The sequence below is a fragment of the Schistocerca nitens genome, chromosome 1 (assembly GCF_023898315.1).
Source record: "Schistocerca nitens isolate TAMUIC-IGC-003100 chromosome 1, iqSchNite1.1, whole genome shotgun sequence".
In the NCBI taxonomy this organism is placed as follows: domain Eukaryota; kingdom Metazoa; phylum Arthropoda; class Insecta; order Orthoptera; family Acrididae; genus Schistocerca; species Schistocerca nitens.
Window position 1 is genome coordinate 1,153,477,461 of NC_064614.1, and position 14,203 is coordinate 1,153,491,663.

Consider the following 14,203-nt stretch of genomic DNA (forward strand, 5'->3'; position numbering starts at 1 on the left):
TGGGGCCCGGTGTTAGCCAAGAACGAATCTGCCAGAAAGCGGCGAGCCCCCTTTAGGGATGATCTGTTAAGCTGATTGTGCGATAGTTCTCGCACTTATCGGCTCTTGTAGTCTTCGGAATTGTGTGGATGATATTTTTCCGAAAGTCAGATGTATGTCGGCAGACTCATACATTCGACACACCAGCGTGAATAGTCGTTTTGTTGCCATTTCCCCAAATGATTTTAGAAATTCGGATGAAATGTTATCTACCCTTTCTGCCTTATTTGATATTAAGCCCTGCAAAGCTCTTTTAAATTCTGATTCTAATACTGGATCGATCCCCTATCTCTTCTAAATGCACTTCTGTTTCGTCTTCTATCACATCAGACAAACCTTCCCCTCATAGAGGCCTTCAGTGTACTCTTTCCATCCATCTGCTCTCTCCTCTGCATTTAACAGTGGAATTACCGTTGCACTCTTAATGTTACCACCCTTGCTTTTAATTTCACTGAAGGCTGTGTTAATTTTCTATATGCTGAGTCAGTCCTTCCGACAATCAATTCTTTTTGAGAATGAGATTTTCACTCTGCAGCGGAGTGTGCGCTGATATGAAACTTCCTGGCAGATTAAAACTGTGTGCCCGACCGAGACTCGAACTCGGGACCTTTGCCTTTCGCGGGCAAGTGCTCTACCAACTGAGCTACCGAAGCACGACTCACGCCCGGTACTCACAGCTTTACTTCTGCCAGTATCTCGTCTCCTACCTTCCAAACTTTACAGAAGCTCTCCTGCGAAACTTGCAGAACTAGCACTCCTGAAAGAAAGGATATAGCGGAGACATGGCTAAGCCATATAGCGGAGACATGGCTAAGCCATGTCTCCGCTATATCCTTTCTTTCAGGAGTGCTAGTTCTGCAAGTTTCGCAGGAGAGCTTCTGTAAAGTTTGGAAGGTAGGAGACGAGATACTGGCAGAAGTAAAGCTGTGAGTACCGGGCGTGAGTCGTGCTTCGGTAGCTCAGTTGGTAGAGCACTTGCCCGCGAAAGGCAAAGGTCCCGAGTTCGAGTCTCGGTCGGGCACACAGTTTTAATCTGCCAGGAAGTTTCATATCAGCGCACACTCCGCTGCAGAGTGAAAATCTCATTCTGGAAACATCCCCCAGGCTGTGGCTAAGCCATGTCTCCGCTATATCCCTTTCTTTCAGGAGTGCTAGTTCTGCAAGTTTCGCAGGAGAGCTTCTGTAAAGTTTGGAAGGTAGGAGACGAGATACTGGCAGAAGTAAAGCTGTGAGTACCGGGCGTGAGTCGTGCTTCGGTAGCTCAGTTGGTAGAGCACTTGCCCGCGAAAGGCAAAGGTCCCGAATTCGAGTCTCGGTCGGGCACACAGTTTTAATCTGCCAGGAAGTTTCAATTCTTTTTGAATTTCTTGATATTTTTCATGAAGCCATTTCGTGTTAGCATCCATGCACTTCCCATTTATTTCATTTCTCAGCGACTTGTATTTCTGTATTGAATTTCCATAAACATTCTTGTACTTTCTTCTTTCATCGATCAGCTGAAGTATTTCTTCTGTTGCCATGGCTTCTTCGCAGCTAACTTGTTTGTACCTATGTTTTCCTTTCCAACTTCAGCGATTGCCCTTTTTAGAGATGTCCATTCCTCTCCAACTGTACTGCCTTCAGGGCTATTCGTTATTGCAGTATCTACAGCCTTAGAGAACTTCCAGTGTACCTCGTCATTCCCTAATACTTCCGTATCCCACTTCCTTGCATATTGATTCTTACTGACTAATCTCTTAAACTTCATCCTACTCTTCATCACTACCAAATCGTGATCTGAAACTATATCTGCTCCCGGATATGTCGTACAATCCAGTATATGATTTGGGAATATCGTCTGACCATGATGTAACCTAACTGAAATCTTCCCATATCAGCCGGCCTTCTCCACGTATATTTCCGCCTCTTGTGGTTCTTGAACAGAGAATTAGGTATTACAGGATGAAATTTATTATAGAACGCAATTAGTCTTTCTCCTCTCTCATTCGTTGTCCCAAGTCTCCTGTAACATTTTCTTCTACTCCTCTCCCTACAACTGCATTCCAGTCCCCCATGACTATTAGATTTTCATCTTCCTTTATGTATTGTTACCCTTCCAATATCCTCCTATACTTTCTCTATGTGTTCATCTTCAGCGTGCGACGTCAACATGTATACCTCATCTATCGTTGTTGGTGTTGGTTTGCTGTCGATTCTGATGAGAACAACCCTATCACTGAACTGTTCCCAGTAACACACTCCCTACTGATTATTAATCAGTGTTTCGAATCTGGGGCCGAGGATGATTTAATAACCAACCAAAGTGGCTACGCCTCCCCTTTTTTTAGAACCTTCACGGCGTCCAAATGGAGGGATGGGAGCGAAGTGGGCAAGGGTCGCAACCCAAGGCTTGGCCACCATGCCCCGCTCCCATCCTCCAGGAACCAAGGAAAGCGTAGGGAACGTGGAGCAGAGGTACAATGAACATCGTTTATTTATTCTCCTTTTCGTTTTTTTATTTTTATTTATTTATTTATTTATTATTTTTGTCGTTAATACCACCGAGAATATCAGGAAACCGGCGTCATGGGAGGAGGAAGGCTCAGTAAGACGTCAGACTAATGGAGACTATCAACGTAGAGTTCTTCCGAGTAGAACATTCCGGTGACCAGCGAATACAACGGCTGTAAGTGTGGATGAGGCAGAGATCAACTCTTCATGACCGGAACACCTCAGGTCTGTGGTGGGTTAAGGAAGACATCAAAGGAAACTTGAGAAAAATTGTCTGTATTTTGGATTGCGGATAACTGCACAATGGCGTTCATTAAGGAACTACCAAAAGTCAAGGATACATTTCGCGCCATCAACAAATCTCACAGAGTTCGTCTTTGGTTGCGGGAAGTATCCCGCTTCCGGTAAGAGAAGCAGTTGAGTAGGTATCTGATGAGGAGTCGTATGGGTAATTAGGGCAACATCTAACGGACCAAGAGCCGGACACCTCTCGCCGATGTTCACTCCATAACATCACAGAGACACACAACAGGGTGCCTGCGAGGTGAATCCTGTGAAGGCGAGACCGGCGTACTTGCTTCCCATTGACAGTAAGGTACCATGCAGACTGGACTTCAGTGTCAAGATAAGGAGCGCACACCGATCGCCAAACGGCACGCCAGTCGACGTGGGGAAGCTTCCCCTCAACCACACTCGGTGAACTTCGTGGAAGTCAATTGCGCCAGCAGTATCACAGTACGGACGTAGCTCAGCTCAGGGAAGAACTGATGGGAGTATGGTTCAAATGGCTCTGAGTACTATGGGACTCAACTGCTGTGGTCATAAGTCCCCTAGAACTTAGAACTACTTAAACCTAACTAACCTAAGGACATCACACACATCAATGCCCGAGGCAGGATTCGAACCTGCGACCGTAGCGGTCGTGCGGTTGCAGACTGTAGCGCCTTTAACCGCTCGGCTACTGATGGGAGTAAAAGAAGGGCGGCGAGAGAGGTGCTGAGAGAGAGTGTGGTGCAAGGGCCTCCAGCAATAGGCTGATAAAGCACGTAGGACTATGGTGTCACAACGTCATGTGCTCTGTCAGGCACATGACACAGACCTAAACTGCCCCTGCACTGCGGGAGGGTGAGGGTCTCGTTCCTTATCTTGAACAGCAAGCCTTGGCAGACAAACAAACCCAATGCCGCTAGCATGCGGCGGGCAATGGATGGCGGAATATAAAGTGTCTGTGCCACGTGGGGGATACGTGAGGCCAAATATAGATTTACGTATTTTGTGCGTTGCAGAAGATCGAGTGCTCGTAAACGGTGATCTAAGAGTCCAGCTCGTAGTTGGGAAAGTAGATGTCTTCAGTTGAGGGCAATTGTCCGCCGCAGATCACTTGCGAAAGTAGATGCCTTCAGTTGAGGGCAATTTTCCGCCGCAGATCACTTGCGAAATCGAGTCCTAAGCTTGGGAGAGTATCTTCTACACGGAAAGGAGGAACACTGTTCGCAGGAAGCCCCCGCCTACAGCCATGGCGTTCGATTTTCGGACGCTATGACAGCTACTAGAAGCTTCGCCGTAGCTGGCAACCCATGCCAGTGACTCCCTGCCCTCAGCACCGCTATGAAGAACGATGACGAGATCGTCTGCATAAGCAGTGCAGCTGAATACATGGGCACCGAGAACGAGAGACATCCCAGAGGGGCGTTAACGGAGGCTGCACAGCAACGGTTCCATGACGAATGAATACAACAGTGCAGAGAGCGGGCAACCTTAATGCACTGATTGACGGGTCGGTATGGGAGGAGTAAGACGGCCATTGTAGATTACACGAGACGTAGCTCCACGGAGGAGACGGATTACGACGTCGACGGTAGTATCAGGATAGCCCATATTGCGGAGTACACTTTCCAGGAAATCGTGATCAACTCGAACGAACGCGTGTCTTAATTCAAGAGCTGCCAAAATTCCAGGCATACCACGAATGTGAGCAAGAGCGATTAAGTGCAGATGCCGACAAAGGGGAGTGCTGATGTTATTGGCAGTTCCCAATGAAGTTTGATCGGGAGAAACCAGGTACTAAGCTGTTTATTTAAGCAGCGCAGCCAACAGCCGGGTAAAGGTCTTTGTATCATTGTTGAGTAATGTCAAGAGGGGATAATCGCATATCCGTGAGGTACCCCTAGGCTCGTGGCTGGGAATGAGGAAACCATCTAGGAAACCGTCTGGAATCGGCACAAAAGGTGACATAAGGTTCTGACAAATTTCCGTCCACACTGGTGCCAGATGGAGACGAAATATCCGATAAATCTCCAGTGGGAAGCCGTCAGTGCCAGGCGACCTTTTCGTAGAACCCTCCTGCATAGCGACATCGTCCTCGGTGACGTTAGCAATCAGATGCATCGTCGTATCTACGGGAACCGAGCCAAATGAGAGTCTGGAGACCGCCTTAATGTTGGCAGGGCGATGACGTTGTTCAGAGTACAGCGTAACATAATGTGCATGGAGGAGAGAACCAATATCCCGTTGGGTATCAAAACGTAGCCCATCATCAATCGTAAGAACATTAATCAAATTCCTCCGACGGTGGCGTCGCTCCGCTATGACACAATACATAGATGGACGCTCTTGCACTAACCCATCGTATGCGCGCGACCTGACTATAGATCAAGGTGGCGGCAAGAGAGGGACGTGGGCTGTGACTTGGCACGATTCTCTATCACCTGGCGCTCTGGCGAATACGACATCATAGTAAATTCTCGGAGAAAGGTGAAATAGAATTCCTGAGTTCGTCGCCGCCACGCCGCAACCTCTCTTCCGTAACCAACGAACACAATGCGGAAAGCAGGCTGTGCACAGAGCACCCAATACGACAGCGCGGTCTGACAGGCATCATGACGTCGACGACTAGTTGCTCACGTGGTCTCCATGAGTTGCCGGCAGTTGAGTGAAGTAAGGTGGATCGTGTCCTGTCTCCGTGGTCCACGGCCGTGCTACACCCTTTGGCGGCAGAGATTGATGGTGCAGATATATGCGTCATGGTCAGAGATCGCAATGGGCCAGACGTCAGTAGCCTGAAGCCCACAGACAATATCGCGGGAAATGTAAACACGATCGAGTCAGCTGAAAGAATGGCTCCTGAAATTGCTAAACCCCGGATGCTATTAAAAGTGAGAACCATACCTCTGGCATCAGGGATATAGTCAACTGCATCAGAGAGGATACCGCCACGTAAGAGGATCGCCACCTCACTACTTGTAGGGGAAGCATGAGACACACGTGTCGTGAAACCATGAGGAGCACAGAAAGTTGCAACATGCACCTCCTGAAGGAGAGCTACGTCATCGTCCATGGCCTACAGCAAGTCATGGAGTAAAATCAGGATGTGGTAGATACAGCTTGCAGGCTTTCAAATAGAAAATGAATGAAATGAGGTGGCCCTCAACTACGTACCCTCCGATTCAGAGTTGCAATATTGAAAGTTTTGGCTGGTTTCGTTGTCTAGGGGCTGGGATACGTAGTTGCCGCATTACAAGCCCAATACTGCTGAGTCTACAGTATATGATAAGAATACGCACATGAGTCGATTGGTCGAACGTTTCTGTCACTCCGCAATTGCGAATTATGAATGTAACATATAAATTTATAAACGAAAAGCTGCAATTAAATAAAATCTGCAGGTACTATCTTAACGACTTTAAATGATGAGTACGATAATAGAAGTGCTTTTAAAAATGCGGTATATTTCGGCAAAACACTTATTGGTGTCGATGGTCCAGCAATTAAATAAAATACAAGTTGAATAACAGGGAAACGATAGATTCGTACTGTATGTAATAAGTTACGAACAACAACATAGCTCGCAAGATATTCACTTCCAAATGCGTACTACGTGTTCACTGCAGAAGCCACGGAAATCTCACAAATACACAAGTCGGCACTACGAAATATTTGTATCTCTCGCGATCAAGCGCAAACTGATCCACTCCAAGTCTTTCCCGCCACTGTCTGTCCGTCGCGCCATCGCGTTCAGCACTTCCCGTGTCCTGTGCCGTACTGTCCCTCACGCCACACTCTTCCGAATTCCCCATTCACAAGCGCTGTTATTGGCTAGAGCGCTCGCGCCATGTCTTCAAGCCAACGCACCCACACACAAACGTATTGAAACATATACGAATACTTCAGTCGACGCCACATTGGGCGACTTGCGCGTCGGTGATGAGGATGAAATGATGATGAGTACAACACAACACCCAGCCCCCAGTGGAGAAAATCTCCAGCCCGGTCGGGAATCGAACCCGGGCCCACTTGCATGGGAGGCGTGCACGTTACCACCCAGCTAAGCCGGCGGACACTTTTAGGTATTTCTGCCGATTCCCCACATGTGTATGTTACTATACGAGGTGTCGCTAGAAAAAAACCGGACTAGTACTGGTGAAACAATAAAACGAATACAATAAGGCTGAAAGTCGCGTGGCCTGTCACGTGACTCTCGCTCCGCCTACTGCTCGAGTTTCATCTGCCTCCTGCACTCAGTCTGCCCGTGGCGTCTGTTTTAAGTAGTTGACGTTTTGTCTGTGCGTCGGAAAATGTTGAGTGTACAGAAAGAACAGCGTGTTAACATCAAATTTTGTTTCAAACTAGGAAAATCTGCAAGTGAAACGTTTGTAATGTTACAACAAGTGTACGGCGATGATTGTTTATCGCGAACACAAGTGTTTGAGTGGCTTAAACGATTTAAAGATGGCCGCGAAGACACCAGTGATGACACTCGCACTGGCAGACCATTGTCAGCAAAAACTGATGCAAACATTGAAAAAACCGGTAAACTTGTTCGACAAGATCGCCGTTTAACAATCAGAGCAGTGTCTGAGTTAACAGGAGTTGACAAGGAAAGTGTTAGGCAGATTCTTCATGAAAGTTTCAACATGAACAAAGTGTGTTCAAAAATGGTTCCAAAGTGTCTCACAATTGAACAGAAGGAACGCCGAAGAATGATTTGTTCTGACATCCTGGAAAACATTGAAAGTGATCCCACCTTCTTACAAAATGTTATTACTTGCGATGAATCGTGGTTTTTTACTTACGATCCCGAAACTAAACGCCAATCGATGCATTGGAAAACTCCTGGTTCTCCACGACAAAAAAAAGCACGAATGTCAAAATCGAAATTCAAGGCAATGATGATTGTTTTTTTTGACATCAAAGGGATTGTGCACATTTATTGGGTACCAGAGGGACAAACAGTGATCAGCATTACTACATTAGCGTCCTGGCTATCCTACGTGAGCGAGTACGGAGAAAACGGAACGATTTGTGGAGAAAAAAGTCATGGATCCTTCACCAAGACAATGCCCCAGCTCACAGTGCGTTGTCAGTGAAGACGTTTTTGGCAAAACACAACATTCCCATCTTAGATCATCCACCCTACTCACCTGATTTGGCCCCCTGTGACTTTTTTCTTTTCCCTAAAGTCAAGTCAGCTTTGAAAGGAACTAGATTTGAGACTGTTGAAGCAGTAAAAGAAAAAGCGACGGAAGTAATGAATGGACTTACCGAAAATGATCAGCAGCATTGCTATGAACAGTGGAAAATTCGTATGGAGCGGTGTAGAGACCGAGGAGGAGAGTACATTGAAGGAGATAACATGAAATTGTAAATAATTGTAAATAAATGTTTTTTCCAGCATCAGTCCGGTTTTTTTCTAGCCGCACCTCGTATTACTCTTATATTTGTAGTTCTGTTTTGTATATATCTTGTGAACCGCACTTACGTAAGCAGACTGACCAGTAAACTCCCGTTTCCCGCTCTCTGCAGCTATTTTCTTTGGTTCCCCTTCTCACTGGCTCCTACTTCAGTCGTTTCCGTCGCCGCTGTCGTCTGGCTTCTGGGCCGTCTGCACTAGTTACTGCCATGCGGGGTAGCCGAGCGATCGAAGGCGCCTTGTCACGGTTCTCGCGGCTCCCCCCATCGGAGGTTCGAGTCCTCCCTCGGGCATGGGTGTGCGTGTTGTCCTTAGCGTAAGTTAGTTTAAAGCTGTTTGGTCCCATAGTACCTTACCACAAATTTCCAAATTTGCACTAGTTACTTCCGTGTCGTGCCGTCCAAGCGGTCGCTGCGACTGCTGGTCCTACTCGTGATTACAGTTACTTTTATTTACAGTATTACTGAGTTCATTTCTGTCGAGAAGGTAGCGTTTTTGTTCGAGTCCCATGTGGTGTGATTCCCCATGACTCAATGGCCCGACCGCGACACATTTATGTTCCGATAATTAATGCGGGTACACCACTTCCCGCAACTGTAGCTTTCATTCTAGTATATTAGCCACATGTTACCTGTACGTTAGTAGCCCCTCTTGTTGTTCATATTGGGTGCCACCTGAAGAGAAGGCTTTAAGCTCCGAAACCGACAGTGGAATAGATTAAGAAAATTACTGGCAGCTGAAGCGGATATTACATACAGGGTGTTACAAAAAGGTACGGACAAACTTTCAGGAAACATTCCTCACACACAAAGAAAGAAAATACGTTATGTGGACATGTGTCCGGAAACGCTTACTTTCCATGTTAGATCTCATTTTATTACTTCTATTCAAATCACATTAATCATGGATTGGAAACACACAGCAACAGAACGTACCAACGTGACTTCAAACACTTTGTTACAGGAAATGTTCAAAATGTCCTCCGTTAGCGAGGATACATGCATCCACCCTCCGTCGCTGCTGATAGTGCCTGCACACGCTGTAAAGGGTACGGAAACAACTGGTTCTCCCGTAGCACTCTCCATACAGTGACGTGGTCAACGTTACCTTGTACAGCAGCAACTTCTCTGACGCTGACATTAGGGCTATCGTCAACTGCACGAAGAATTGCCTCGTCCATTGCAGGTGTCCTCGTCGTTGTAGGTCTTCCCCAGTCGCGAGTCATAGGCTGGAATGTTCCGTGCTCCCTAAGACGCCTATCAATTGCTTCGAACCTCTCCCTGTCGGGACACCTTCGTTCTGGAAATCTGTCTCGATACAAACGTACCGCGCCACGGCTATTGCCCCGTGCTAACCCATACATCAAATGGGCATCTGCCAACTCCGCATTTGTAAACATTGCACTGACTGCAAAACCACTTTCGTGATGAACACTAATCTGTTGATGCTGAGTATTGATGTGCTTGATGCTAGTACTGTAGAGTAATGAGTCGCATTTCAACACAAGGACCGAAGTCAACATTACCTTCCTTTAATTGGGCCAACTGGCGGTGAATCGAGGAAGTACAGTACATACTGACGAAACTAAAATGAGCTCCAACCTTTTTGTAACACTCTCTCTCTCTCTCTCTCTCTCTCTCTCTCTCTCTCTCTCTCTATATATATATATATATATATATATATATATATATATATATATATTCCTCAGTTGCGAATATTCACCTGATCAAATATTTAGTACTTGCTGTTTATGTTGTAAAATTGTGGGATACGGGAAAAAACTCAAAACTGGTTCACTTCGCATCTACAAAGTAGGAAGAAGGTTATTCTCCATTGTCAACGAGATTTATTTAAAATTACAGCAAAATCCAGACCTTTATCTGCTTACAGGCGTTGATAAATATCAAGGTGGACAGTTGAAAATGTGTGCCCCGATCGGGGCTCAAACCCCGGATCTCCTGCTTGGACGACAGACGCTCTATGCGTCTGAGCCACCGAGGACACAAAGGATAGCGCGACTACAGAGACTTAACTCTGGCACGCTCCCCGTGAAACTCACATCTCTAACTTACTGTCCACACACATTTGTAGTGCCCTACCCACTGTACTCATTACTCATGGCAGTCGATCTACCGATTCCCGTAAGAGTTTGGGCAATGTGAGTGCATCCGCACTGAAGAAGATCATTGGCCGGTAAGCCTCATATGGTATCAGTTCTTTCGGAGAGTAAGAATGATCACCACTGTTTCTGACGCCGAAACTCGAAGACTTATTGTTTACTTTGGTTACTTTCACTCAGTTACTCGTATGGTGTTGCGGTTTGCGGAACTCTGTTAACCCACCAAGAATGCTGACAGCCCAGAACCGCGCGGTCACACTGATCGGTGCTGTCAGTTTGGTAACTTCGTGTAGGTCGCTGTTCAGATGTTTCGAAATTCTAACTCTGCTGTCCCTGCACACGTACTGAGTCATGGCATACGTTGTTGACAATAGTGACTCATTAAGAATAAACTGCAGTATTCATTCAGTGAGCACTAGACGTAAAAACAGTATACGGTTGCATAGCACTGTACATTGTTCAGAAATGTTTGCCTCAGCCATTGTAAGTAAAGGTGTGCATAATTCAGCCGGTTTCATTTTCAGTAGGCTTACTCTGGAATGGAATAAAGTGTGATAAACACATAAGTACTCAAAACCAAGTTGAAAGGTTTCCTCGCGGTGCAAGTCTGGGCGAGAGAATTGAATTCTGCGTTGTACTCAGAGATCTATGACATCGCTAACTGCCTGAGATCCGCCAGTGCAAGGAATGTGGAATTCTGCGTTGTACTCAGAGATCTATGACATCACTAACTGCCTGAGAGCCGGCAGTGCAAGGAATATGGAATTCTGCGTTGTACTCAGAGATCTATGACATCACTAACTGCCTGAGAGCCGGCAGTGCAAGGAATATGGAATTCTACGTTGTACTCAGAGATCTATGACATCACTAACTGCCTGAGATCCGCCAGGGCAAGGAATGTGGAATTCTGCGTTGTACTCAGAGATCTATGACATCACTAACTGCCTGAGAGCCACCAGTGCAAGGAATGGGTTCCCCATAGTAGTAATGTCAGCTGGACCTATCGGGTAGAACTGTACAGGAGCTGTTCGGAGTATTACCTGTAATGAGTTATTTATTGGTATAGTCCCAGTTTTTTCGTGTTTTATTAATTCTTTAACTCTTCGTTTATAATTTTTCTAATCACCATTCCGTAAACTACGTGCTGATTCTTTCCGTAACTAAGGAGCTGTGGTTCGCATAGTCCGACGGAATCAAAGAAATAAAGAAATAAAAGCAATGATCCGAGATGAGTAAGCTGACTGTGTGCCCCCCCACCCCCCTTTTCCCGCCTCGACCCATTTGTTGTTCCCACTGATGCACGGGGCAGAAGCTGAAGCAGAAGTCATTCAACAGGGTGAAGACCTCCATGATGTTTTTTGCATAGAGTAGATGGATAATGTTCAAAGTCACAAGTCAGGGAACGTAATTGAAGTCTACGCTGCAATCAGGGACCTATGACATTACCAACTGTCAGAGGATCGTTGTTGAAACAAATGAATTCTCAAAAATAGTAGTGTCAACTGCACCTAACGCGTGGAACTATGTAGCTTTTTAGTAACGAATGAGACTTAAAAGATATCTACTTTGTAATTATGTTGAAACTTACCACTATGGATGCCACCACCTTTGTGCGCTTCAGGTCGAGTCTCCTTACCGCTACTTCGCGGACAGCTTTCCAGACGACAACAGCTGACCTCTCCCAGTACCCCAGCTCCGAAACAACGAGTTCTTCGTGTTTTCTACGTCTGTAGGCTTCCAGAATTGTGTACTTACTATCTGCATCCCTTCTACCCACAAGCACCTGACTGTCAACGAGGATGTTCAGCTCACGAAATACTTCACAATAAAAACAAATTTCTACAGTCTCGTCCACTGGAGTATCGTCACTAATTCCTTTAAAGTTGAATTCAGAGTTTTCCTTGCTGGTGCGAAAAGGAGTTTTAGTTACGTGCATACTGTTACTGTTTGTGTACCCCGTGCTTCTTATTGAACTGGTCCCATCACTTAGGTCATAGACTTCCGCTGAATTGCAATCTTTATCTCCCAGCTTTATTACATCCGTCGTTATTGTATTGTTGAAAGTCGGCACGGTAATATGTTGTTCTTTTACGAAGTTTCTTCCGTTGTTTATCCGTGTTGATACGGGTAACTTAATGTCAGCGACAGTATCTGTGAGTCCCAGAGCACCTGCAGGAGAAGCATCGTGCAGGATCAGCCAAACATGTGGAGGTTTGAAGAACTCCTGTAAAGAAAGTGGTAAATGACTTTTAGAAACCGTAGCCATTATTTTACTATAAATTACAGATTTAGATTATCATGATAAGCATATAAGAGAAAAGGCGGATAATCACTGTGCACATTCAGGCCTCAGGACAATGTGAAAACATAAGCAAATTATTTGATTCAATTTTTGGTGTTTGATTTCCACGCCGTCTCTCTGGAGATCCTGCAAATATCTCAGCCTTTTGCTTAAAAAAGGCACTTGGAAGTAGAGTGGATCACTGCCTCTGAAAAATGCTCGTCTGCTCAATGTTTTCATGTTTTTGTTGTTGTGGTCTTCAGTCGAGAGACTGGTTTGATGCAGCTCTCCATGCTACTCTATCCTGCGCAAGTTTCTTCATCTCCAAGTAACTACTGCAACCTACATCCTTCTGAATCTACTTATTGTATTCATCTCTTGGCATCGCTCTACTATTTTTGCCCTCCCTGCTGCCCTCTGAAACTAAATTGGTGATCCTTTGATGCCTGAGAATGCGTCCTACCAACCGATCCCTTCTTCTAGTCAAGTTGTGCCACAAATTCCTCTTCTCCCCAATTTTATTCAGTGCCTCCTCATTAGTTACGCGATCTACCCATCTAATCTTCAGCATTCTTCTGTAGCACCACATTTCGAAAGCTTCTGTTCTCTTCTCGTCGAAACTTGTTATCGTCCATGTTTCACTTCCATACACGACTCCATACAAATACTCTCAGAAAAGACTTCCTGATACTTAAACCTATACTCGATGTTAACAAATTTCTCTTCTCCAAAAGCCGCGCGGGATTAGCCGAGCGGTCTATTGCGCTGCAGTGATGGACTGTGCGGTTGGTCCCGGCGGAGGAGTTCTCCCTCGGGCATGGGTGTGTGTGTTTGTCCTTAGGATAATTTAGGTTAAGTAGTATGTAAGCTTAGGGACTGATGACCTTAGCAGTTAAGTCCCATAAGATTTCACTCACATTTGAACATTTTTTTCTTCTGCAGCAAGGCTTTCCTTGCCATTGCCAGTCTACATTTTATATCCTCTCTACATCGACCATCATCAGTTATTTTGTCTCCCAAGGAGCAAAACTCATCTACTACTTTAAGTGTCTCATTACCTAGTCTAATTCCCTTAGCATCACCCGATTTAATTCGACTACATTCCATTATCCTCGTTTTGCTTTTGTTGATGTTCATCTTATATCCTCCTTTCAAGACACTGTCCATTCCGTTCAGCTGCTCTTCCAGGTCATTTGCTGTCTCTGACAGAATTACAATGTCATCGGCAAACCTCAAGGTTTTTATTTCTTCTCCATAGATTTTAATTCCTACTCCAAATGTTTCTTTTGTTTCCTTTACTGCTTGCTCGATATACAGACTGAATAACATGGGGGATAGGCTGCAACCCTGTCTCACTCCCTTCCCAACCACTGCCTCCCTTTCATGCCCCTCGATTCTTATAACTGTCATCTGGTTTCTGTACAAATTGTAAATAGCCTTTCGCTCCCTTTATTTGATCCCTGCCACCTTTAGAATTTGAAACAGAGTATTCCAATCAACATTGTCAAAAGCCTTCTCTAAGTCTACAAATGCTAGAAACGTAGGTTTGCCTTTCCTTAATCTATCTTCTAAGATAAGTCTTAGG

General features: G+C 45.5%; 1 protein-coding gene across 1 annotated transcript in view; it reads right to left on the reverse strand.

The window, feature by feature from the left end:
* LOC126232768 (probable glutamate receptor) overlaps nt 1-12,273 on the reverse strand; it is a 128,834-nt gene extending 116,561 nt beyond the window's left edge. The window contains exon 1 of the mRNA XM_049942819.1: nt 11,926-12,273. Within this exon, the coding sequence (XP_049798776.1) occupies nt 11,926-12,273 (348 nt within the window). The remainder of the gene's footprint in view (nt 1-11,925) is intronic.
* Nucleotides 12,274-14,203: the final 1,930 nt, after the last annotated feature.